We start from the raw sequence: 26951 nt of genomic DNA, 5'->3' as shown, positions 1-26951 counted from the left end.
GCAGATATTAACCTGTGTACATCCTGCTTATGATTTTCAGATTACACAGTTCTTCTGGTGTGTAAATATTATCTGGAATCGTAGTGTCTGCTATTTTGTTTCAGGATCGTGCCGACTTCTTCTACATTGATGTGTGGTCATCTCGCTACACGTGGGGCGGTGAATCCCCCCCTGAGGAGGGCACATTCACAGTCATCACTAAAGGGCAGACTATCCTTTTGGACGTCAGCACACCTGTGCTCAAGATGCTTCTCATTCAAGGTATGCAAAAGCTCGGGATTACATTTACTCTCATTACTGAAACTGAGTACAGTTTTCCCTGTAACGGTACTTTTTGGAGTAGAATTCAATTATAGTACTTTTACTTGAGTTAATTTTTAATTAAATACTTCTACTTCGCTATATTAATTTTCATAATGTTACGGAGTAAAAATAAATTGTGAGCATATCAGCTCAGAAACCAATACGAACGACGCACGGTTATATTTAAAAGATTCACCAATCAAAAAACAGCAGCTCCGGCAGGAAAAACACTACAGAGATGTCCAGTTTAGTGGACTGAACCAGCACACACGAGGAACAGACCATCCAAACGGTCTTCTGTATTCATTTAACATCAACTAAAGAAAACAGCGTTATTATCAGCGGCCAAACACGAAACCTGCTCGCACAACTCGACTCCAGCCTGAGGCAGCGTTAGCCGAGCTAGCTGATAGCTGCTAGCTGCTTTAGCTAACAGGTGTCGCCCACGGACTACAGTTTACCGTTTATACAGCCTAGTTTAGCTGCTGTTTTGGAGATAAACGGTCGTGAACAACTGAGATAGAAATCTAGTCTAATACAGGTTCTTCGTAAACTCTGCACAGTGATTCTGTCGCGCTGTTGTTGACTGGCCTGATCTGATACCTCCCCAGCTCCCCACCCTCTGTCTGTCTCGCTCTCTCTCTCTTCCTCTTCCTCTCTCTCTCTGTCTCGGTCTCTCTCTCTCTTTTTTTAATGTAAACCTTGTTTCTTACAAAGTTCACAGAGAGGTGTGTAGATGTGCTCTAGCAGAGCAGACTGTGATCAGTCTCAGCTCTCAGAACTTCAGCTTTAGTGTTTTTCTGTTCCAATGATGTAGCTGAGTCAGCTCAGAAATGTGTTCAGGTTGTGACAGCGGAAATACAAAAAAGTAACTCAGTACTTAAGTCTTTTTTAATGAACTACTCATTTACTCTTGAGTAATTTTATTTACTAATAATTTACTCAAGTACAAGTAAAAGTATCACTACAGTAACAGTACTTGTACTTGAGTAGGAATTTTCAGTACTCTTTACACTCCCCAGTCCATACCGTCTCCAATCCAACTCGTTTTGAATTTGTTGTTCTGGTGACATCACAAAAACCAGCATGTTTGCATATATCCACTTACTGAGACTACAGCATTTCAGCCCTGCTCACACACACCAAAGTTACAAGTTGTGTTTTAGCCCAGACTGCTTTTTTGAATGAGGCACAATATAGGGCAGCCAATCAGAACAGAGCTCATTTGCATGTATCAGTTTTAAAGGCAAGGTAACGAAAACACTGCGTTCAGTTCTGAGGGATCAAGAGAGGTTGGAAATGATCGTAGAAAAATGAATTATGACTGGTTTTCGTATTTAAAAACAAACAAATATCATAAATGGATAAAAAAGATACAAGAACAATTTAGGACCAACCAAATGTACACAATGTACACAGTGTAAACAAATAGAAAACAACACTAGCATAGGTCTGATTTACCTAAAGGGGCCTTAAAATAGAATCTTTCTTCTAGCACATTGATCCACTGCGCCATATCCTCTTCTGATTTTGTTTAATTACTGTGTCTTTCTACTCTCAGGTGGAAAGCTGATCTTCGATGAGGCGGATATCGAGCTGCAGGCGGAGAACATCCTAATCACAGACGGCGGAGCTCTTCAAATTGGAACAGAGGACCAACCCTTCCAGCACAAGGCCATCATCACGCTGCACGGCCACCTGCGCTCTCCGGAAATCCCCGTCTATGGGGCCAAAACCCTGGGCATCAGGGAGGGAGTGCTGGACCTGCACGGTATGTCAATCAAACCTCCACATTTTACATTAGGCAGGGCTTGAAGCTCGCTCTCATTGAAATGACAATGCAGGAAAGCTGTGTGAGAAGTGCATCAGTTTACGGACATGAGATTTAAAACATTTAAATCATCTTATGATTTATATACCACCTTTCATACAATAAAAATCAAGCTCAAACTGCTTTTAAAGAAAATGAAACATACGCAGAAGCATGTCTATATATATATATATATATATATATATATATATATATATATATATATATATATATAAGATCAAATACTTTGTGTACGTCTGTATAATAAAATGACAAAGATATTAAAAAAAAAATCAACAAAAAAAATGGATCATCATTTTCTATGCCATTTACTCAGCTTAAGATAGACTTATCAAGCCCTTCATAAGCTGAATCAGGTGTTGTAGTGCAGTGAAAACACTGAACTGTGCAGTGCTTAGAGCTAAGATTAATGATCTTTGTACTCATCTTTTACATATGAATCGCATTTGTAACACACACTAATGAATTAGGAAATTATTCCTGTGAAATCCATAAACTTTTCAGGTTTGCATCTAAGGAAAGTCTCAGACCTTCACCTGTTCTAAACCTGCTTCTGTAGGTATTCCGATCCCTATCCCCTGGACCCGCCTTGCGCAAACCGCCAACAGCAGCTCCAACATTCTGACCCTGATGGACGCTGTGACCTGGAGAGTCGGAGATGAAATTGTCATTGCCTCCACAGGGCACAGGTACGCAATCCTCATCACCAGGACTAAACATGGATTTTCTTTCTTTCGCTATAGGAGAGGATCAGTAGACTTTACAGATATTGGGGAAATTTGGGCAAATTCTTTTGACTGCTAATTAAGGATGCATTGATTGACTGTGTTTACATGTGGAATAAAACATTGCTCAGAGTCTCACAAGTTCACACCCAGGTTTCCTACTTCAGGTTTGGTATATGAGGCTAAAGCACAGAGCTTGTCATAAAGCAGCTATCTCTGAGTTTTAGTGCCAAGTATCAGTATTTCAGTTTTTCTGCGATTTAGATGTAGAACATTTTGCGACATTCACTGAGAAATATCTGACACACTACTGATCAGCCTGTCAACAGACTCTTGGTTATCTGAAGGAATGGAAATATTTAATTGCATATTATCAGCATGGCTTTGAAAATTGATATTATGTTTCTTAATGACATCATCACCTAGGGGTAACATATACGAAAAGAAAAGCAATGGCCCTAAAAGTGAACCTTGTGGGACTCCACAAGAAATGTTACATTTTTTTGATTTCCCAGTGAACCCATGATCTGTCTATTAACTAAATATTATATAAACTGTTCTAAAACTGTGACTGAGAGGCCACCCCAGAATTCATGACGGTGGATGAGAATCTTGTGATCAGCAGGATCAAAAGCTGCACTGAGGTCTAATAAGACCAGAACAGAAGGATCTTGAACTGCTATATTGTCTTGTGCCACAGACTGTACCTGTATTTTGTATGTGAATGTGACTTTGCAGGCACAGCCAGATTGAGAACGAGGTAAGAATAATTGCGGCCGTGTCAGCCGACGGAAGAACCCTGACCCTGACCCAGCCTCTCAACTACACTCATCTGGGGGAGTCCGTCACCCTGCCTGATGGGACTGTGTTTGAGGCGAGGGCCGAGGTGGGTGTGCTCACCAGGAACGTCGTCGTCCGTGGATCCATCAACCAGGAGTGGAGTGATCAAATCCAGGCTTGCCCTGATGGGTTTGATACAGGTAGGAATGGATTTCCATAAGTTTGGGCAGAAGAAACAGAAGAAACCTGTGCAAAATTGTATCCGGTTAGACTTTGTATGCTTAGAGTGAAACGTGTGCACCAGTTTAGAGCAGTTTCATCCAGTTTTCCATGCAGTTTGCTTACTGTTCCACACCTAAGACTGGTTCTATGTGATTATTCTTATCCTCAGGGGAGTTCACCACCCAGACTTGTTTCCAAGGGAGATTTGGGGAAGAAGTTGGAAGTGACCAGTTTGGAGGCTGCATTATGTTCCATGCGCCTAGACCCAATGAAAATCTGGCCATTGGCAGAATCGAATATGTTGAGGTACATATCACCATACAATGAGGGACACAAAACACACGGTCCTCTTGAGACTGTGAAGGCATCCTAACCCCGTAAACTGCAGATTGGTTATTAATCTGAAAGGAATGATTTGATGAGAAATGTTCCACTTACCCCAGATGTAGTTGATCAACCTTCTTTATGTAAGCGCTGGAGCTATGAGGCTAACGTTGTAAACAAACACTAAACCCAAATTGTTCTCTGTAAATTCATCCCTGAACTTCTCTCAACTCTCTCAAACTGCATCTGGGTCTTCACTGAGGTGGTGCAGTAAAACTTTGGCCATTTAAGGAGTTAATCTTGAACTTTAAACCTGAAGATAAATGTTTAAAAATAGTCAGAATCCAGCACAGTACCCTGTTGCCTTTAAAGTTGCTGTTTGCTGAGTTCAGTTACACAGCGAGTTCATTTTTATAGTTCCCAGGAACTCATACTGTGTCTTTAACCACATCTACAAGCTTAATGAGGACCTGGGTGCAGTTTGAGCGAATTTAAAGAAGTTTTGGGGATATATTTGCAGAAAGGATTAGGGTGACTATTGACTTCGTGTTTGTTAGCAATATGAGCCTTGTAGCTCCAGCCCTTAACTAAAGATTTTTGGACTACAAATTGTGTAAATTTGATTTTTCATCAAACTATTCCTTTCAATCTTGATATTTACTACTGTGAATTGTCTAGTAATTATCCAGCAAAATAATCTACATAGTTTTGGAAGTCTGGATCCATTCACAGGTCTTGAAGAGGTTAAATAAGTAAATCTTCATGAAACGTTACATGCACTGTGTAGTTTGACTGTATCACCACTTTGTGTTTGGTCAGATTTTCAATGCTGGTCAGGCGTTCCGTCTGGGCCGCTACCCGATCCACTGGCACTTGATGGGCGACATTAAGTTCCAGTCATACGTTCGCGGCTGCGCCATCCACCAGACCTACAACCGAGCTGTCACCATCCACAACACGCACCGCCTGCTGGTGGAGCGCAATGTCATTTACAACATCATGGGAGGAGCCTTCTTCATCGAGGACGGTATCGAGACGGGCAACGTCCTGCAGTACAACCTGGCCGTGTTTGTTAAGCAGAGCACCAGCCTGCTGAATGATGATGTGACGCCGGCCGGCTACTGGGTCACCAACCCCAACAACACCATTAGACATAACGCCGCTGCTGGAGGAACCCACTTTGGTTTCTGGTACCGCATGCATGACCACCCAGACGGCCCGTCCTACGACAGCAACATCTGCCAGAAGAGGGTGCCTCTCGGAGAGTTCTATAACAACACAGCACACTCGCAGGGCTGGTTCGGCCTGTGGATCTTCCAGGAGTTCTTCCCCATGCAGAAGGGCACCTGCAGCTCCTCCACTCCTCAGCCGGCTGTGTTCCGCAAACTCACCTCCTGGAACAACGAGAAGGGTGTCGAGTGGGTGAACGTGGGATCCGTGCAGTTCAGCGAGTTCCTCATGGTGAATAACGAAAAGGCCGGTGTGGAGACCAAGCGCATCATCGAGCAGTATGTGAGCAGCTGGGGGCTGAACGGGGGCGCAGCGCTGGTCAACAGCACCTTGGTGGGACACGTAGATGAGCTGGGCTTGGGCAGCAGCTACTGCACCAACCGGGGAGTCGTCCTGCCACTGGACGATGGCATGAGCGTCATTAACACCAAGTTCATTAACTTTGACCGGCCTTCTTGTGCTGCCATTGGGGTGACCACGATAATAGGAACCTCCAGTTCCTTCTGTGGAGGGTGGAGCGCCAAATTCAGCGGAATCCAGTTTTACCAGACACCCAACAAGGCCGCCTTCAGATGGGAACATGAGATTGTTCTCATAGATACTGATGGATCTCTAACAGGTATTTATTACTACAGATCAGGAGATACAGTGGGGTCTAAAAGTCTGAAAGCACTGGTGGAAATCGTTCAATTTTGCCTTTCTTTCTAATTAATACAAAGTTCTTCATTACAAATGATGTCAGCATTACAATTCGAGTGAACAATAGAATCTTTTCATTAATTCCAGAATTTCTAAGTATTAAGTGGTGTGTCCCCCTTTTGCTTTCACGTGCTGGACTTCAAATGCTTATGCAAAAGCTTCTCAAATCCACCTGAGAGCTGTCAGAACACTAGCATGTTAGGAATAAGGCAGAAATAAACCTAAACCCATTTGTATGAAGGCCTTGGCATGGTCAGTGTCACAAATTTGCTTCAGTTTGAATGGTGATGTAGAAATAGTGCAACATTTCAAATATCTCTTCTTCACTTTGTCATAACTTTTCTTTGTTTAACATTTTTCAAGATTCTAAAACTTTGCTGTTTTTTTTCAGGTTTGAATGACATAGAAACAGAGTTTTCATGCGCTTTCAGACTTTTGAACCCCACTGTATTTTGTAATATGAGACACTCAATATAAAACATCTTGGCCAATTCTTATACACCTAGATTAAGCCTAATACTAGACTAAATAGAATTTGCCGTGAAGATTCTAGTGAAGAAAGTCTTATACCAGATTAAGGCATTTGTGTTCAGATAACTCAAAATTGGTTTATGTATTGTTTTTATTTTAAAGCTGTTAACCCATTAAATGCCTCTAGTCTAGAAATTTTGAAGTAGACACAGATTCTGAGTCCAGGTAATAGGAATAATTGAGTCCATTCCAGAAAAAAGTATCTAGATTCTCGACTTGACAAATCTGGCCAGATTAAAAGTACAATAGTACTTAAGTACTTAACACAGCATTATAGTTGATGGTATGAATGACAAGAAATCTGGATGTAACTTACTGTGCTGCCACCTCAGTGGTTCTTCAGAGACACAAGAAGTTTTGACTTTAGCGAGGCAGTTTGAGAACTCTAGCTAGATTAACCTGGATGAGTAGCATGGGCTAAATGGTAACTGATTGAAGCCCCTTGTTTCCTCATTCTACGTTTTACTTTGTTTTCCACTGTGTCCGGCTGGACTCTTGTAGTCAGTCAGTGTGTGCACAGTAGTAAATCATTCTCTGCCCTCAAAGGTAACCCTGGATATAAGGTGCTGCCAAAGAGCAACCTGCTGGACCCAGCCCGCTGTTCTGACAATGCTTCCTGGAGCGTGGGCTTCCCTGGGTCAGTGTGTGATGACACCATAAGCTTCAACCGTCTGGCCTTCAACAACCCCTCACCCTCCTCCCTCTTATCCAAGGATGTCATACTCACCAACGCATTCGGTACAGTATTTTAGGGAGATGGACTTTTATTTCCATAAGGCGTTTAAAATTCTCTAAATTACCGGGATGGTATTTGCAGAGTTTAAAAGAAGAGTTCATCTGATTATACACTGATCAGGCATAACATTATGACCTTGTTTCTACACTCATTGTCCATTTTATCAGCTCCACTTACTATATAGGTGCACTTTGTAGTTCTACAGTTACAGACTGTAGTCCATCTGTTTCTCTGATACTTTGTTAGCCCCCTTTTACCCTGTTCTTCAGTGGTCAGGACCCCCATGGACCCTCACAGAGCAGGTCCTATTTGGGTGGTGGGTCATTCTCAGCACTGCAGTAACACTGACGTGGTGGTGGTGTGTTAGTGTGTGTTGCGCTGGTCTGAGTGGATCAGACACAGCAGTGCTGCTGGAGTTTTTAAACACCTCAGTGTCACTGCTGGACTGAGAATAGTCCACCAACCAAAAATATCCAGCCAACAGCGTCCTGTGGGCAGCGTCCTGTGACCACTGACGAAGGACTAGAGGATGACCAACACGAACTGTGCAGCAGCAGATGAGCTATCGTCTCTGACTTTACATCTACAAGGTGAACTGACAAGGTAGGAGTGTCTAATAGAGTGGACAGTCAGTCGACACAGTGTTTAAAAACTCCAGCAGCACTGCTGTGTCTGATCCGCTCAGACCAGACCAGAGAAACCGATGGACTACAGTCTGTAATTGTAGAGCTACAAAGTGGAGCTGATGAAATGGACAATGAGCATAGAAACAAGGAGGTGGTCATAATGTTATGCCTGATTGGTGTATAGTGCAAAGTGACTAAACATGAATCATTTATTATATGTCTTTTTACAAGCCTATTTTTGTCACACTGTATGAAAAAAATCACACTGTATGAAAACCACTGGTTAGCATAACAATTTCTGTCTATCCTTCTAGGCACTAGTGTTGTTCCGTTTGTGGAGAAACTGATTACCCACCCGTTTGGTTGGATGGCGCTGCTACCATCTGCCCAAACCTACAACTGGTACTTCCGTGGCGCCTCCCAAATCAGCAACATCTCATACAGCGCGATATTCTATGGCTTCAGGGTAATGTCCTAGTAATGGTCACCTACTCTAGTCTAGTCTGAATCCCATTTTGGTAACTACATGTGTTTCACGTGACGGTCTAAACATTACTTAAAGGGCAATGGAATAACAAATCTACCTCACTTTTTAAAATAAAACAACACAACATAGGTTTTATAATGTTGTATAAAGTCCACCTATTCATCCTTTTAGCCACACACGCTCACAATGAAGTTTTAAGGGATTTTTCAGTCTTTTAGACTGCAGCACAATACAGGGCAGCCAATCAGCTCTGTCGTATTTACATATATCAGTCTTAAATGCACAGTGACAAAAACAGCCTGTTTAAGGGATGAAGAGAGTTTGGAAAAAGGTCTGATAACAAGAAAATATGACTTGAACTCACAATGGCATACAGAAAACAATAACAATATAAGAAACATGTAGGATGTTTCTTCTCCAAAACAAATATACAGATAACATTGAGTGTGTTTACATGCATTCAATAATCCCATCATAATCAGATTTCTGCAGTTATCAGATTATTTAAATGGTCATGTAAACATCATACTCCGATCTAGAAATCCAATTAAGAAATCCGATAAAGAGGCTGGATTTTAGCTCAGTAATCAGATTTCTCAGTGTATGTAAACTCTTACTCTGATTTCTTTCGGATTTCTCAGTCTGCGCATGCGTGAGATCAGACCGCTGTACCAGAAATAAGCAAGCAGCGTCGCCGCGAGGCTCAGCAAAACACTTTTGGAGTGACACCGAAACCAAACACAAAATGAAGGATTTAAATATTTTTCATCTTCTAGATGATGTTTGTTCGTATTTTCAGATAAAGTGGGTCACTGTTTAAAAAAAAAAGCCGCAGTATGAAGTTTGAGTTTTATTACGATTTCGTCACGTCTTCTTCTGTGAGTTTATTGGCTGGCTGTAAAGCAGAAATCTGATTACTGTCTGATTCATGTAGTCCCGGAATTTCCCTATTATCTGATTACTCAAGTGCATGTAAACATGTTGATCGGATTACTGACAAAATCTGATTTTCAGATTATTAAGTGCATGTAGGGTGGCACGGTGGCGCAGTGTCGCCTCACAGAAAGAATGGCCTGGGTTTGATTCCCGGCCGGGTGACCAGGGTCATTTCTCTGTGGAGTTTGCCTGTTCTCCCCGTGTCTGCGTGGGTTTCCTCCGGGTACTCCGGTTTCCTCCCACATTTCAAAGACATGCAGTCAGGCTGATTGGACATGCTAAAATTGCCCCTAGGTGTGAGTGAGTGTGTGAATGTGTATGTCTGTCTGTCTGCCCTGTGATGGACTGGCAACCTGTCCAGGGTGTATCCTGCCTTCCGCCCAATGACAGCTGGGATAGGCTCCAGCACCCCACCGCGACCCAGAAGGATAAGCGGTTTAGATGTATGTATGATGTAAGTGCATGTAAACACACTCAATGAGTATGACATTATACTTTCCATCTGTGACACCTTTATTAGTCAGGTGGGGTTGCTAAAGAAAATAGCATCTCTCAAAATGCTAGCCCAATATTTTAGGCTGGTTCTCTAACCTCCAGCCCACAATGACACCAGAAAAAAAAAACAACAAATAGCAAATATTTTAGCAAAAAATAATTCTTAAATAAAGTGTTGTAATTTCAGTTTATTAAAATATATGGTCTTTTTTTCGCAAATAGCCTCAAGATTATGTGATTGTGAATCACAACCTGACGCAGAGTCCTGACCGGTTTCGTATAGTGGACAACAGGAATGGCTCCTCCGTACCGCTTAACCCTGCTGCGAACGTAAAGGGAGACTGGTACTTTAACAAATCCTCCAACAACCTCTTCTACATGGGTAAACCTGCTGATCTCTTCATTCAATATAACAAATTGTTGCCGTCACATAAAAGAAACTAGATAAAAAGTGCTGTATATGGTTTTATATAGAAGCGTTTTGGAAAGTCTTCTATATAGCCCCAAAAAGGGTTCTGCAATTGTTACGATACAAGCTTGTTACCTTTTTTGGTGCTATATAGAACCCTTTTCAAAAAGGTTCTATATAGAACCATTTTCTTTAGTAAAGAACCCTTGAAGAACCCTCTTTTTTTAAGTGTGCATATTATACTTATAAAGGCCTTTTTTCAGATGAGCATCTGTTGCGTGATAAAGGTCGACTCTTAGTCTCTGCCTGTCTGGTTTCAGGTTGTTCTTCACTGTTCCACTGTTCTCATGTTGTGTAATGTTCTTTCCTCAGTGTCTGGCAGAACGAGTAGCGCCAGTAGGAGGAGGCGCAGTGTTGACAGATCAACAGCAGATATTTCAGTGGGCTTCAGTGTGTATAACTGCTTCTACCCCAACTGTGTCCCGCCCACTCAGCCTCCGCCGGCCACCCTGGCGCCCACACCCAGCCGCAGACCTGCCGACTTCATGTATGTCACAAAAACCCAGTAAAGAACATAATGCACTGCTACCCAGTCTACTGCTCAGATATCCAGTCATTAGCAGGCACCACATCCCAGTGCTTGCATTGCAGACAAACTGCCTGGTGAAAGGGGAATTCCTCCAATTTTTCAAAATTTCTGCATAATTTAGTGTTTGAGATCTAAACAGAGTCATTCAGAGTGGTTTGGTGTGAAATGGTTGATTGTAGAGAGTCAGATGTCTCTACAGTGGTGGTGATAGGAACCAGACGTCACCATGACTACAACACAAATATAGCCATTTTATTTACTATCCAAAACCACCAGTGAACCTACACGAGTCTGAGTTTAAATGTATGTAAAGTTTGTTTGTGATGTCTCCACCATGAATGAATTTCAAGACATATGCTTCAGACCAAAAGCTTGTCTCACAAACATTTTAAAAGCATCAGGCAGTTTATTTATAATCATTTTTATGTAATAACTTGCTATGAGGGAGCTTTTAGAGTTTTTAGGCTCCAGTCCTCACAGGCCAAAATACTGCAGACTTCAGCACACTGCCTCATTAAACACACCTGATTCAGCTCATCAGCCAATTATCAAGACCTTCATGAACTGAATTCGGAGTGTTAGATGAGGGTAAATGCTAATCTTCACAGCACTTTGGCCCAGAAGGCCCACACTTTGACATGCCTATTTTAGAGGCATTAAACTCTTCAGACGTCTGGTTCCTATCACCACCACTGTGAACAGTTCTGACTTCTAGAGTCACTTCACATCAAACCACTCCAAATGACTTAGTTGACATCTCAGCCCTTTGATTACACAAAACTTTCCCTTTAATTATGAAGTGTTATCACATTGTTCCTTAGTCGTTATTGCGACATCAGCATTCGCAGTACTGATGTTACAGAAGTGCAATATGCAAATATGTGTCTAAGCAATCACAGTGTGTTATTATGTACTATGAATTTGGTCCATATCATGCAGCTCTAACCAGAGCACTGAAGTACTGCCACAATGTGACTTTCCCTAATAGCATTAGAGTTAGTATTAGGACAAGGTTAAGGTCAGGCTTAGATTTAGATATTTGGATGATGTTAGGTTTTGAATTTGGAAAAAGAAGTTTTGTTGAATAGATAATTAGTTAAAGACAAGCTGAACAACTACAAAACACCCAGAAAACTAATGAAAAAGTAAAGTAAAAATGTGTGAAATGTATCTTCCTCTTTGTAGTTCTTGGTCCAATCAGTCATTCTGGAAGTCGTCCATAGACAACAACTTTACTGTACCACAAGAGGGCGCCAACGTCATCATTCCTGCAGGTATTCTTTAAAAAAACACTAACAAAGACAAACTGTCAGAACCTTCTACACTGCTAGGTTTTGTTGTGAGACCTTCGCTCTCGTGTCCACAGGCAGGTGGGTGGTTTTGGACACTGCAATCCCACCCTTAAACAAGCTCACAGTGGTGGGAGTCCTGGAGATTCCAGACACCATGAACAGCACGTCCAGTCGCACTGCCCGCAGCCTTCCCCAGTACAGCAGCATTGTCCTGAACGCCACTTACATCTCTATACAGGTTCATCATCTCATAAGAATTCATAAGACTTACTCACAAATCAGAATTTGGCATATACAGCCTTATAGTCACTGCAGAAGCTGGACATCTGTCCTCAAATGCATAACATTTAATATTTATGTTGTTGTTTTCTTTGTAAAATCTTTCAGAAATTTCAGAAAGCAAATAGCAAAACATTTGCAAAGGAATTCCAGGCATGATAAAAGATACACTGAAAAAAACAGGCACAAAAATATACTGTGTTTACCATATGCATGATACTGTTTAAGGCAGTGACGATTCCTCACGTAAACTCAATTAGTCCATTTTTAAATCATCATTGATTAAAATGTATCTCTTGATTAAAAATTAGCTCCTCAATGAATATTAAAGATTAGTAAGCAGTTTTCATGATGCTATTTTTCCTACTGCTCTCTCTTACTATAGAAAACTGATGCATACATTTTGTTTCAAACGTTTAGGTGCCCCAGTTAAAGTCCATGTTTTGTTGATTTTCTTAGTAAAAATAAGTGAACACATCTTCTACAGGGAACAAGCTGGTATGTGGCATTTTCTGCAAATTAGTGCACAATTTCTATTTATTATCTGAGTTTAATATACAATAAAAATGAGTAAAATACAAATTAAATTAAATTAAGTAAATAAACATTAATTTTGCAGAAGTGTGTTCTCTCTAGCGGATGTGTTCACTTGTTTAAACTTAGAAAATCAACAACGTGGAATTTGACCGGGGTGCACAAACTTTTGCATAGGTGTTTGTGTGTCCTCCTTGCGTCACTGTCGTAACAAAACCTCACGTTTAAGAAAAAAATATTGAAGCGTTTTTAACCTTGAATGGAAGTTAATGGTAAATGTTTTCTATTGGTTCTATTGTTTTCTATTGATTCATCAAAATAATTACAAGATTATTTGATTACTATTATGACCAGTTAAACATAGTTGCATTCGCATGCTCCAATAGGGAGGACGGCTGATCGCGGGATGGGCTGACCAGCCGTTCAGAGGTGACCTGCAGATCATTCTGAGAGGAAACTACTACACGCCTGAATGGCCTCTGCCTGACGGACCAAACCAAGGATCTAAAGTGCTGGGTGAGAGCATAAATTACCATAATGATAGTGTAATGGAAATGAGTGTTTTGTTTATTTCATTACCATTTACAGGCTCTATTAGCAGCCAGTTATACATGATTAAACTCTAATGTGATGCTAATGTGATGAGAATGCTGTTCTCTTTCAGGTGTGTTTGGTACTCTTGACTTTTATGGATTGCCACACAATGTGTATCGCACTAAACTGGCCAGCACTGCCCAGGCCGGCTCCAACTCCATATCGCTGCAGGAGCCTGTGGACTGGCAGGTGAGTTCACTCCATAGATTCAGTTTACTTATTTCAACATCTGAGCAGAATACAGGCGTAAAGTCACACGTTTTCAGGTTCCGTACGATTTTGGCTATTTTACATGAGAGAACATGGGGAGACAAATGGAAAGTGAGGCTGAGTACATATTCTGTTCTGTTTACTTTAGTATGGAAAACTTGTAGTGGCTGGTTTTGCGTGTATTTTCCTCCACTTCCAACAGCAGCAGACACAGCAGCTAGACAGAGGCAAGAGCCCCAAGCATGTGCTTAAATGATATTTACTAACAGAATAACATTGAGTGTGTTTACATGTGCTTAATAATCCGATAACTGCAGAAATGTAGATTTCGTCAGTAATCCGATCAACATGGTTACATGCACTTGAGTAATCAGATAATGGGGAAACTCCAGGTCTACAAGAGTCAGACAGTAATCAAATTTTTGCTTTGCAACCAGCCAATAAACTCACAGAAGAAGACGTAACATAAACATACTGTCAAACTCAAACTTCTTACCCCGGCTTTTTTTTAAACATTTGAGTCACTTTACCTGAAAATATGAATAAACATCGTCTAGAAGAGGAAGAATATTTAAATCCTTCATTTCATTAAGCATGTATTTGATTTCAGCGCCGCTCCAAAAGTGTTTTGCTGCATCTCGCAGCGACGCTGCTCGCTTATTTCTGGTACCACCGTCTGTTTTCACACATGCGCAGACTGAGAAATCCGAAAGAAATCAGAGTAAGAGTTTACATGCACTGACAAATCTGATGAGTGAGCTAAAATCCAGCCTCTTTATCGGATTTCTCAATCGTATTTCTAGACCTTAGTCCAGTCTAAGAAATCAGAGTACGGTGTTTACATGACCATATGAATAATCAGATAACTGCAGAAATCTGATTATGATCAGATTATTGAGTGAATGTAAACGCACTCAGTTTTAAACTCTCAGGATCAGATGTACATGTGTGAGAACACACAGCACAAAAACCAGAGTGCTGCGGCTGCAGTGTTGCGCTCACGGTCTGTGTTACTGCTTCCCAATTTCTGTTTTTTTAGTTGAAGCTTCATTTTCTGCTTTGTTGACGGCTCCATCATCTCACTCTACCTTTTAAACCCTGGACGTCACAAGGGAGCACTTAGTAGTCGGAGACGTGCAGTCGTAGTTAATCAAAGCTGATTTCAAGCGTTCTCTCAACATTAGCAGTGCGTTTGTCCATTTTCTGACCACTCCACTTCCTTCAACCAGGCTGGAGATGAAATCGTGTTGTCCACCACAAGTTATGACCCGGCGCAGACAGAGACCCGCACCATCACTGCAGTCACGAACAACGGCCTCACACTGACCCTGGCCCAGCCGCTCAATTACACACACATCGGTGAGTCCACATGTGTGGGTTCAAGGCATTGTTTGAAAAATATTAGTAGTAAAAATCTTAATCTTTCTATTATTTATTCTTTGGTACAAACAGATAAGAAACTCTGAAGAAAATATATATCTCAGGCTCTACACTGCCCTCTGTGGGGTATAGTGGTCAGGCATCTGTTGGTTTTTTTGAGAATGTATAGCTTTAGAGACAAGCTCACTTGCATAGTGAAAGATTTCCCAAATTCATGACTTTTCAAATATTTGAAGATTCTGACTCATTATTTCTAACTGTCAATATATCTGACTCTGCAGGTGAGAGCTACACAGTGGCTGGTACGTCGCAGAGCTACAGGCTGGCTGGTGATGTGGGTCTGCTGAGCAGGAACATTAAGATCATTGGGCAGGATTATCCAAACCTGTTAACAGAGTCATTCGGCGCCAGGGTGCTGGTGGGAACCTTCTCCAGAGGAGGAATCAACTACAGAGGTGTGTCATTTTATATGCTAGGGCTTAAGACTGCACAATATAACTGCTACAGGGAGATTCACTTGAAAGAGGCCCCGAATATTCTGTAATAACTCTCGCTAGGACGAAGCAATCTGAACAAAACAACACGCAATGTGCTCCTCAGTATATGGAGCTTCGAACAAGCCAGGATGCCCCTCAGAGCAATGAGGTAGGCATCGGACAGCAGTCACAACATTTAACCTCCGTTTGCAACTTCTGGGTGCATACCCCCGTACCCTTTCACGTGTCTGGCAGAAAACTGAGATCACTTCCAGCATCGCATTAATGCAATCAATTACACATACGTCAAGGTGTGTAGTGTATTTTTTTGGTTCAGATTGCTTCATCCTAACGGGAGTTACTACAGAATATTCGGGGCCTCTTTCAAGTGAATCTACCTGTACTAGCATCTCATATGCTGAAGTATATGACTATAACCCTTTACCCTTTATTAATCCCACAATGGGGAAATTCACCTCTGCATTTGTGCAGTGAAACACCCACATACACACTAGTGAACACACGCACACACACACACACACACACACACACACACACACACACACACACACACACACACACACACACACACACACACACACACACTAGGGGGCAGTGAGCACACCTGCCCAGAGTGGTGGGCAGCCCTATCCACAGCACCCAGGGAGCAGTTGGGGGTTAGGTGCCTTGCTCAAGGGCACTTCAGTCACATACAGTCAGCTCAGTAGATCGAACTGGCGAGTTTCCTGCCTCAAGGCTGGTTCCCTAACCTCCATCCTACGACTGCCCCCCTAATTATAGCTTGCAACACCCACAAGCAGATTCTTCGTGCGCCAGCCAGGAATAACATCATGATACTTCAACTACATATATAAAAACGAAGGACTCAGAAGAGAGAGAAAAGGTCAAATAAGTGGTAAACATGAAAGAATAAAATAAGATTTTGGAAAAAAGATGAGGTACTTGTTACTGTGCAGTTTAGTTGTTGTTGTTTACAGGGTCTCTTTTATGATCTTATGTTTTGAGGCACTTTTGACAGCCATGGTATAATAAAAAAACATCACAATAACGAATGAACAACAACAACAACAACAACAACTATTTTAATATTGCCCACTACTTACAGGCATGTAAGTCAACAAATGGAAATAATTTTGGTCAAAATTATGCAGATCAATCTTTTCACATCAAATTAATACTCTGTAAGGCATTTTGCTAAGTGCAATATTAGATTTTGTTGGTAAAACTTCCAGGTTTGCAACTTACAAAGTTGCATACTTTGTTACCCTGTTCTTCAACGGTCAGGACCCCCACAGAGCAGGGTGACAAAGTATGCAGAGAAACAGATGGACTACAGTCTGTAACTGTAGAACTACAAAGTACTCCTCTATGGTCAGTGTAGATATAAGGATGTGTACTTGATGAAGTGGCCAATTCAAGGTCTTTTCTTTACTGTTACTCTATCACTCTTACAGGAAAGGCCCAGATAAGAGATGTGGAGTTTTACCACACTGGCCAGGAGGGATGGACAGACTATACTGATCCTCGCTACTCTGTGGCTTTCCTCAACCTGGGAGTGGTGAGGCAACCAGCTCACTAACCAATTCTGTTAAAACTCAGTGGGGGATTTGTTTGGGGATGTTATCTTTCTGGTTCCATAGAGTTCCATATAACACAGAGGGCAGTGTGTGCAGTGGAATCTGTAAGATTGAATCATTTGAATATTATATTTTCCCAGGTGGTTCAGAATGAATCCTACATTAAGGGCTGCGCTTTCCACCATGGCTTTGCTCCTGCCATCGGAATCTTCGGAACGGACGGACTAAGCGTTGACGACAATGTCATTCATCACACTGTAGGAGAAGGTAGCTTCTCCTACACCTCAGCTGATCTTGTGGCATGATTTAATTAATGAGATGTAAACAAAGTCATTCACAAATATAGACTTTTTATTTACTGTCCAAAACCACCAGTGAACCTACACAAGTCTTCTGAGTTTTATATGGAATGTTGATGGTAAAATAGTGGAAAATATGAAAAATAAGTTTTCTTTGCGGACTATTTTGCCATATAAACACCCTGCATGTATCCCTCTACCATGAATTGATTTAAAAAATACGTTTTAGGCCAAAATCTTCTCAAAAGTATAATAAAACAATGTCTCAGACATCAGGCAGCGTATTTATAACCATTGGTGGCCTGTCCAGTGTGTTTCCTGTTAGATCTCTGCCTCATATAATGTAATACGTCTTTGACCTCAGTGCTGTATGAGGCTTATGTGAGACATAGAGATTCAGACTCCCATGATTGCCTTTGGCTTATTGTAGGAAGATATTCTCTACAGTCTTAAGTGAATTATTAATTATTACTGTCATATGGTACAAGGTACCATTACAGTGAAAAGAAATTTATAAAACAAATTGAGATATAGATAAATATAAACAATAAAATACAGACAGTATGGACCCAACGTCTGAGAGCAGTGGTGAAAATGCTTCTATTTTGCGTTGGTTTTTAATTTAATAAAGCATTTTTCATCTCAAATGATACTATCAGCATAACAATCTGAGTGAACAGTAGAATCTTTAAAATTCCAACATAAATTTCAGAATTTCTTAGTGTTCCCCTTAAAAAAAACTCTGATCAGTAGATCAAATCCACTTGAGAATCGTCTGAACACGGTGGAAGGAATTTTTGTACAAAAAGGCCTTAATATAGTGTCACAAATTTACTTAGTGACTTAGAAATAATGCAGAACTGTGAATTTCATCTTCGTGTTTTCCTTGTAATAACTTTTCTTTGTTTTAAATTTTTTAAAAAATTCTCAAACTTTGTTGTTTATTTGCAGGATTAAATGAAAACAATCCTAGATTTTCAAAATGGTCTCAGACTTTTGGACCCCACTGTACATAAAAGGCTACAAAGAAAAAGAAGCTGAAAATCTTAACTTGAGCTCATCTTTGTCTTTTCTAAAAAAAATAAAGGAAGCTTGGATATTAAACTATGTTCTCTGCACTGTAGGTATCAGGGTGTGGGGCAATAACAATGTCGTCCGGAGGAATTTGGTTACTATGACACTCTGGCCAGGATCATACAATGGAAGAGCAGAGGCCTTCAACTTCAACTGGAACGCTGCTATTGAGGTGTGTAGAGGACGTATACATAGAGCATCTCATGCAACAGCCTGTCTTCAAAGGAAATAAATGTTCTGTATCAAACATTTAACATTTGTGTTCTATTTTTAAGGCAAATGAGGGAACTAATGTAGTTCTTCAGGGGAACATAGTTGCTGGTTATGAAAGAGTTGGATTCCGAATTGATGGAGAGCCGTGTCCAGGTAATTTGAGGGTACTGTATATTAGCGTTACCGTAATTGTCATGAGGTGCAAAATCCTAATATACTGCACATGCACCCCCTCTATGATCACTAACAATTAAAGAAACAGTAAATCAGAAAATTTAATTTAGAGTTTTACCCTTACCCCAGTAGCCAGTCAGCCAAGACATGTTGTCCAAATTTTGCTTCTTTAGTTTAGTGATAGAGTCTGATGTTGATAAACACCATAAGTCAATAGTCACCTAAACTCATAAATGCATTCCCAAAGCCAGCCAGGCCTTTTAGATAACAGGTGTTGTGCCAAAATCCCAGCAGAGTCCGACTCCCCTTCACATGCGTATAAGTGATGTGGTCACATGGATGAAACAGATTGAGTTTGGAATTTCTGTTTCCGCTTTTGGATGTGACGTGTTTCATGGATGGGGCTTGTAACTCATTCACTCACATTTAGCAGCCTGAAAATGCCCACAAGGAGGTGCTGAATACTAATAATCATACACACTTGAAAATTATGGGTTCTTTGCATTGTGAAAGGGTTCTTCAGATTGATGGAGAATGTTCTGTAGATGATTCTACATAGAACCTTTTTGAAAAGGGTTCTTCTATTGTAACAAGCCTGACATCATAACAATAGAAGAACCCTTTTTGGTCCTATATAAAACCATTCAAAAATGTTCTATGCACTCTCAAAAAAAGATGGTTCTTCAGAAGGTTCTTTAGTAAAGAAAATGGTTCTATAAAGAACGCTTTGTATGATTAAAGGGTTCTTTTCATCACGAAAAGGTTCCTCAGATCAATGGAGAATGGTTCTATATATACAACCTTTTTGAAAAGAGTTCTGTATAGCACCAAAAAAGGTTCTTCTATTTTAACAAACCTGACATCGTAACAGTAGAAGAACCCTTGTTGGTGCTATGTAGAACCCTATATAGAACCTTTCTGAACTGTCTACAGCACATTCTAAAGAACTCTTACATGATGCTTTAATCATGCAAAGGGTTCTTTGAATGTTCATGGTTCTATATAGAACCCTTTTCTTTACTAGAGAACCCTGAATTTTTAAGTGTGTAGCATTGGTTTCTTCAGCAGTGCTTCACATCAATGAGACTGTGTGTCCTTCTTAAACATAGATCTTCAGTTAGAAACATAAAGATTAACAGTTATTAATCAAAAGAACTAATAGAAAAGCCTGAGTGACATGAATTTACTAGAAAAGAGGAGTCAGAATTTACCACAACACCTGTTGTCTGCGACACGGTGGAATTCTGTTCACTGTAACGGCTCACGGCAAGTCATATTAAATCACATGGACAAGTCACAACCTTAAAAACCCAGATGCAGTTTGAGCTGGTTGAGAGAAATTTTGGGGATGTATTGACTGAAAATATTTCGGTGACTTTGTTGATTGACCGGGTTGATCATCTGGAGTGAGTGAAAATCAGTCTGACTATTTCTTTAATACAAAACTATAAAAATAAAACAATGCAGCTGCATATTTCGCCTGCAACACTTCAACATATTAATCTTATTTGATATGTCAACAGGTTATTCCAGCGCTGTGGCTCAGTGGCAGCAGAATGAGGCCCATGGAGGCCTGTTTGGAGTCTACATGAATAAAGATGGGCTGCCTGGCTGTTCTCAGATCCAGGGCTTCACAGTTTGGAGAAGCTTTGATTTTGGCATTTACTTCCAGGTATGATCAGTGGTGATGCAAGTTTACCTTCCAGCCTTTGTATCATTACGCTCTCCTGGAATCTGAGTTCTAGCTGGTGAAGTCATTGGGGCGTGACAACTATTCATGCATTTATTACCACTTCTGAATTCATTTGATTTGATTTTCAGTATTCCATGTGAAAAATTTCAGATTTCACAAAACACAATGAAAATGACTTAAACTTTAATTTGTAGCTCGTCTGCATAGAACTTTTCAGTGTCTGGCCTCTAATAGAATGGATCACAAAATCACAACCCCTAGAATTTATAAGGTCTTCAGAAAAAAAAGCCTAGTGATTTGAGGGTGGGTGTGTCCATAACATAAGCCCCGCCCCTCTGTCCACATTACTCTGATAGGCTACACCCAGATGCCTAGTTTTGATCACTGACAGTGGTTTCTACGAAAGACAGTGAGAAGCGTGTCTGTGATAGAGGTTTACATTTCCATACACTGTTTAAAACGAATGGAGGCGTATCAGTATCAAAATGACAATGAGAATATAATATGTAAATTGAGAATGTATTTGCATTTAAATTTCCGCTCATAAATGCAATGTTGAGCTCATAATGAAAATATATCAAAACTGATTTTAATTTGCCATTTGTGCACTAGTATTGACACTTCATTTATAAAAGATTTAGATGCTTAAGTAGCTATATTTGAATTAAAATGTGTTTCCAGAACTGCATGTTTATGATCAAGGAGATAATTCAAATAAAATTAATCAAATAATGTCAAAATGATGATTGAAATATAATTCTCAAATATATTTTCACTCTAATAATGCATTTAAATTGCATTATCAGAAAGAACACCAAGGTAGAAAGTTCAACCTCTCCGCTTTGCAATTGCATATTCTCACTAACTGTGCTCGTTCTGTGTCAAAATACCTTTGAAAATGCATTCGACCAGATTGCATTTTCATTTTCACTGACTTCCCAACTTGTCAATCATACCAACATGGCAGGGCCAACAGGGGAAAAGGCTGAAATGTTTTATGAGTTACACTACTGGCACCATCTTTATGCAACACATGAAACTATCAGTATTGTATTTCATCTATGGTGATGTCCATATAAGAAGTAACAATTTTTTCTGTAATGGTTTGTTTCAGTGAAACCAATGTCAAAAAATCTTGGGACAAGATCAAAATAAAATAATATATAAAACAATTAAAACATTGGACAAACCAACCATAACCTAAAAATTCATTTTTACAACTTATACTGAAAAACATCCAAATTGTTGTTGCACATAAAAAGTGTCAGTGTCTGTGAACTCGCTGCTGTTTTTCTTGCACAACACGACTAAATGACTAAAATAAACACTCTGGTTTATTCTGAGTTTGAGCTCATTTTCATGTCTTTAGATTTTGCCATGTTAAAATGACTCAACTATGCAGCAGTTTTGCTTTGTATTTCAGACGAATACAGTTATTCACAAACTGTATGACAGAGCATTCTGACCATTCAAGAACAATAAGCTCCATTCTCTTCTTCCCCCTGTTTAGGTACCCATGAGTGTGATTGTTTCCAACGTGACCCTTGTTGATAACGGCATGGGCATCGCATCCTTAATCTACGAGCCCCCCTCAGTCAGCCATGAATATTCCAACAAAACTGTGCTTGTGCAGGTAAGGAGCTAAATATCACATATTTACAAAATGGCAAAAAAATACTTGAAAATTCTGGTTCCATTGACTTACATTAAAAGTATAGTATATTTTTTTCTTTCTTCTGTAAAGTTGCCATTTTGAAGATACGAGGTTTTGTTCTGACAGCAGCAATACATTACCAGAACAAATGCAAATGAATATAAATACAGTAAAAAGTGACAAGAATTTCTTATTTTGAAAAGTGTTGATAGCTTGTGAGCAAGTTTGAAGAACAATGGTTGTTTCCATATTTCTCCATATTTATAATAATATTTCATTATTAGATCAGTATCTCCTAATATGCCCTTTTCTTTCCTAGAATGCCTTGATTGTTGGCAGCAGCCCCAACTTTAACTGCAGTGACAGTATGCCTATGGATACCAACATGCTTCTGAGTGACAGCAGTAGAGCCCCCCGGCCTCTTAAGGGTACAGTTCCACTTTTCAAATGAAGAATCCGTCTTAATCCCGCTAATGTCTGTATGTGAAATGTTAAATTTGCTTTGGCCCATATGTTCTCTGAGTCTTCCTGAGCACAATCAAAAATAAATGTTCAAGTCAATTATGCTAGATATTTTTTTTAGCTTAATTTAACATTTTAAAATCAAGTAAGGTGGGGTGGCATGGTGGTGCAGTGCATAGCTCTGTCGCCCCAAAGCAAGAAGGACCTGGGTTCTCAAAGAGGGTCCCTTCAGTGTGATGTCTGCATGTTCTCCTTCGTGTCTGTGTGGGTTTCCTCCCATAGTCCAAAGACAGTCAGGCCAATTGGAGATACTAAATTGGCCCTCAGTGTATGTGTGAATGTGTATGTCTGTCTGTCTGCCCTGTGATGGACTGGCGGCCTGTCCAGGGTGTTTTCTGCCCTCTGCTAACGAGTGCTGGGATAGGCTCCAGCACCCCCCCATGACCCAAGAGGATAAGATAACAAATGTACAGAAGTGTAAAAAATTACATGCAAAGTTGGTGCCAGACGGTGCCAAATTACATGATTCGTTGTTTGAAAATAAGTTGAAGCATTATCTACAGGGAGGCATTTTTCCTCTAACTTTTACAGCATAATTTCTTTTTATTTGAGGTTAACATTTAAAAAATGTAAAATATGTCATAACTTTTGCTTACTTTTTACAGTAACTGCATGAAAATATGCAGAAGTGTGTCTAAAGGATGTGTAACTTATTTACAATAAAACATGATTCTTTTATTGCACTTTTTGATTGATGATTTTGCATAGATGTTCATCCAAGGTGTGACCACACCAAATTTCATCGCTGTAGATCAATCAAAGCAGATTCTGTGGCATTTTAACATCCTAAATATGGTTCTTGGGCATGAATGGGTTCAAATTATGCTGTTACATATTCTTACCTAGTATTCCTCTCATTCTGACCTGTGTAAAAAAAAATTTTAATTAAAAAAAACATTGCTTAAACCACTGCATTGCTATGATAAACCCCCTCAACATTTAAATTTTAGAAATTTTAAAAGTTTAAACATTTAAACTTACAAACTGAATGATGAACAGGCCTGTATTGACTTCTGATTGAATTCTCGATCTGTGGCAGGTGGCAGGTCTGGAATCTCTTGGCCAACATTTGAGTCAGCCCAGAATGGAGCTCCAATGAAAGCCCATGATGGACTCATGAGCTACAACGCCATCAGTGGACTCCTGACTGTGACTGGTAAGACGCTGGACAATGTTATGTACACTCAGAAATAAAGGTAGTAAACGGTCACTGGGGTGGAACCCTCAAGGATCCATCTCAGTACCTTTAGTCAGGGATCATAACTGAACCATAATCCACTGAAATGATATGTTCTAAGCTGTACTGACTCCACACACCCCGTCTCGTCTCCAGGACTTTATTTTACTGTTCTGTTTTAAAACGTTCGGTTATGAAAAGGTACAAATACGAACTTTTCACCTGGAAAAACTGATTTAAGGTTCACAATCAGACCTTAAAACCACTGTTGTACCTTTGAGGGAACATTTACAATGTTTGTAGCTTGATGAATGAAAAATGTACCTGAACAGAACCTTTATTTCTAACTGTAGTGTATGGCTGATTAATCTGCTGTATGAAGTCTGAATGGAGTTGATTTATATTCATCTTCCAGATACCACTTTCGCTGGGTTCAGAAACGTGTGCTCGAGCCAAACAAGTTACATGTTTATGACCAATCCGGGCAACGAGGACCTGCAGCACCCTGTCTATGTTAGGAGGATCACCAAGAGTGACAGCACAGAGGGAGCCCAAGTGTTCATTCATCGGCCAGATCTGAGGTGAGTGTTGTGGGTGCAGAGCAGGGCTGCACAGTCGTTTATGAATCATCATCACAATATCAGTTGTGATGATAATGAGTCACTCAGATGAGTGTTTCTTTGCTGTTTTGAAGGACCATGTTATATGTTGTATATTTGTATATTTTTCCCTGAGGTCCACTTATTACATTTGTGTGTTTTTTGTACAAAATACAGTAATAATTAACTTTTGTATTACATTTTACAGACTATTTTATCTCTTAGAATTAGACTGTGTTACTGTGCCTTTAAGACAGATATGTAAATAAGCTCTGTTCTGATTGGCGGTCTTGTAATCTGCCTTGTTCGAAAAGTGATCCAGGCTGAAATATACCTAATAACTTAAAAGGGAACCAAATTTTCAAAAAATTCTACATAATTAAATGGTTGAGCTTCAGAGTGGTTTGGGGTGAAACGCTCTGTTCTAGAGAAACTTAGAGTCAGAACTGTTCCCAGTGGTGGTGATAGGAACCAGACGTCCACCTCTAAAAGTTCCCTTACAGAAAGTTATAATAGGAATATGCTGCCTGATGTCTGACATGTTGCTTTATGATAGTTTGTGGTAGGGATTTTGGCTTAAAATGTATTTTAATCCACTTATTTAAATCCTTTTATGGTGAAGGGATACATGCAGGGTGTTGTGAGGCAAAATAGTCCCAGAAGAAAATGCATTTTTTCAGATTTCCCACCTTTTACTAACATCAACATTACATGTAAAGCTCAGGAGTCATGTGTAGGTTCTCTGGTGGTTTTGGATAGTAAATAAAATGGCTATATTTGTGTTGTAGTCATGGCGACTCCTGGTTCCTATCACCACCACTGTAAAGACATCAGAAGTCTGTGAAATGAAGTTTCTCTACAATGAAGCTTTTTACATCAAACCACTCTGAATGAAGGACCCAATTTCTTTCTTTTCTTTTCTTTTCTTTTTGTTTTGTTTTGTTTTTTCTTTTTGTTTAAATACCCACCTGGGCTACAAAGTCACCCCTCTACAAAGGTGTGACAAAGGGCTCCTGTTTGCTATGGCCTTAAGTAGAGGAGTCCGCAGGTGTGCCAGGTCGGGTCTAATCAGCCCAAGGGCTTCTGGGAATTGGAGTTCCCTAAACTTGTTGCACCTTGCTGCCGTCGCCCTCTGCTGGCGACCGGCGGTGCAGGCTGGGCCCTTATACAGCCAATTTTCAGCATTCTTTGTTTTGCTGTTTTACTGCTCATAGCTATATGCTCCCTAAAAACTGGTCTTCTGCCAGAGGGGAAGACTTTTATCATTTTATAGAGCTGAAAGATTTAATACTTAATATTATTTAGAATGTTAGAGTGCCACTTTCAAATTGCAAGAGCTGTAATTTTAATTATACACTCCAAAAAATGGTATTTTGTCATATAAAAGTATCTTAAACATAGTCAAACAATCTAAAATTTCTCCTGTTTAGATAGCTGTAAGCTTAATTTAAGATTATTTACCTTTTTTCTAGACATTGTTTATTTATTTTAAGTAATTTTATTAAGTAAAACTGTCTCACTATGTTGGCAGATAATTTTGCTTGTTTTAAGAAATGTGCTTGAAACCAGCAAAATGATCTACGAGTATAGTGAGACAATTTTAGTTAATAAAATTACTTAAAACAAATAAAAAATGTCTAGAAATAAGTTAAATATTCTTATAATAAGTGCACAGACACCTTAAAATGGGAAATATTAGACATATTGACTAGATTTAAGATCATTTCACGTGACAAGATGACATATTTTGCAGTGTAGTCTAATTTATCAGCAAAGTTGCCTCTACAAGTTTAAGGTTGGGACATTTAATCTAATAACATGGAGCTTGTGAGCCACCTGTAGATGAGTCAGACCAATCAGAACCAACTGAATACGCTATGTGACAACACAAACACAGCTACACACCTAAAAATGATGGTTCCTCAAGGGTTCTTTATTCAAGGAAATGGTTCTATATAGAACCATGAATCCTAAAAGAACACTTTGCATGAGTAAAGGATTTTTCGCATCGATAAAGGGTTCTTCAGATTGCAGAGTGCCATAGATGGTTCTATATAGCACCAAAAAAGGGATCTTCTATTAGAGAACCATATAAAACACATTCTAAATCATCCTCTTGATGATGCAAAAAAACCCTTTAATCATCCAAAGGGTTCTTTGAATGTTCATGGTTCTATATAGAGCCATTTTCTTTACTAAAGGAACCTTAAAGAACCCTCTTTTTTAAGAGTGGCATTACATTCAACATTCAAGTCTCAAG

General features: G+C 39.9%; 1 protein-coding gene across 1 annotated transcript in view; it reads left to right on the top strand.

Annotated features, from left to right (window-relative positions):
* The window catches only part of LOC118806221 (fibrocystin-L-like), an 89019-nt gene that overhangs the window by 48887 nt on the left and 13181 nt on the right, over nucleotides 1-26951 (top strand). Inside the window, exons 44-68 of the mRNA XM_036567692.1 lie at nucleotides 105-261; nucleotides 1865-2074; nucleotides 2694-2823; nucleotides 3598-3839; nucleotides 4031-4167; nucleotides 5005-6034; nucleotides 7192-7383; nucleotides 8322-8473; nucleotides 10148-10307; nucleotides 10707-10881; nucleotides 12109-12197; nucleotides 12290-12453; nucleotides 13415-13544; nucleotides 13693-13811; nucleotides 15062-15191; nucleotides 15494-15667; nucleotides 17164-17267; nucleotides 17427-17553; nucleotides 18710-18831; nucleotides 18935-19025; nucleotides 20570-20718; nucleotides 22250-22372; nucleotides 22713-22821; nucleotides 23955-24071; nucleotides 24508-24673. Coding sequence (XP_036423585.1) covers nucleotides 105-261; nucleotides 1865-2074; nucleotides 2694-2823; nucleotides 3598-3839; nucleotides 4031-4167; nucleotides 5005-6034; nucleotides 7192-7383; nucleotides 8322-8473; nucleotides 10148-10307; nucleotides 10707-10881; nucleotides 12109-12197; nucleotides 12290-12453; nucleotides 13415-13544; nucleotides 13693-13811; nucleotides 15062-15191; nucleotides 15494-15667; nucleotides 17164-17267; nucleotides 17427-17553; nucleotides 18710-18831; nucleotides 18935-19025; nucleotides 20570-20718; nucleotides 22250-22372; nucleotides 22713-22821; nucleotides 23955-24071; nucleotides 24508-24673 — 4499 coding nt within the window. The remainder of the gene's footprint in view (nucleotides 1-104; nucleotides 262-1864; nucleotides 2075-2693; nucleotides 2824-3597; nucleotides 3840-4030; nucleotides 4168-5004; nucleotides 6035-7191; nucleotides 7384-8321; nucleotides 8474-10147; nucleotides 10308-10706; nucleotides 10882-12108; nucleotides 12198-12289; nucleotides 12454-13414; nucleotides 13545-13692; nucleotides 13812-15061; nucleotides 15192-15493; nucleotides 15668-17163; nucleotides 17268-17426; nucleotides 17554-18709; nucleotides 18832-18934; nucleotides 19026-20569; nucleotides 20719-22249; nucleotides 22373-22712; nucleotides 22822-23954; nucleotides 24072-24507; nucleotides 24674-26951) is intronic.

Source organism: Colossoma macropomum, unplaced genomic scaffold (genome assembly GCF_904425465.1).
Source record: "Colossoma macropomum unplaced genomic scaffold, Colossoma_macropomum, whole genome shotgun sequence".
NCBI lineage: Eukaryota > Metazoa > Chordata > Actinopteri > Characiformes > Serrasalmidae > Colossoma > Colossoma macropomum.
The sequence above is the reverse complement of the archived record's forward strand: the minus strand, read 5'-3'. Positions and strand labels throughout refer to the sequence as shown.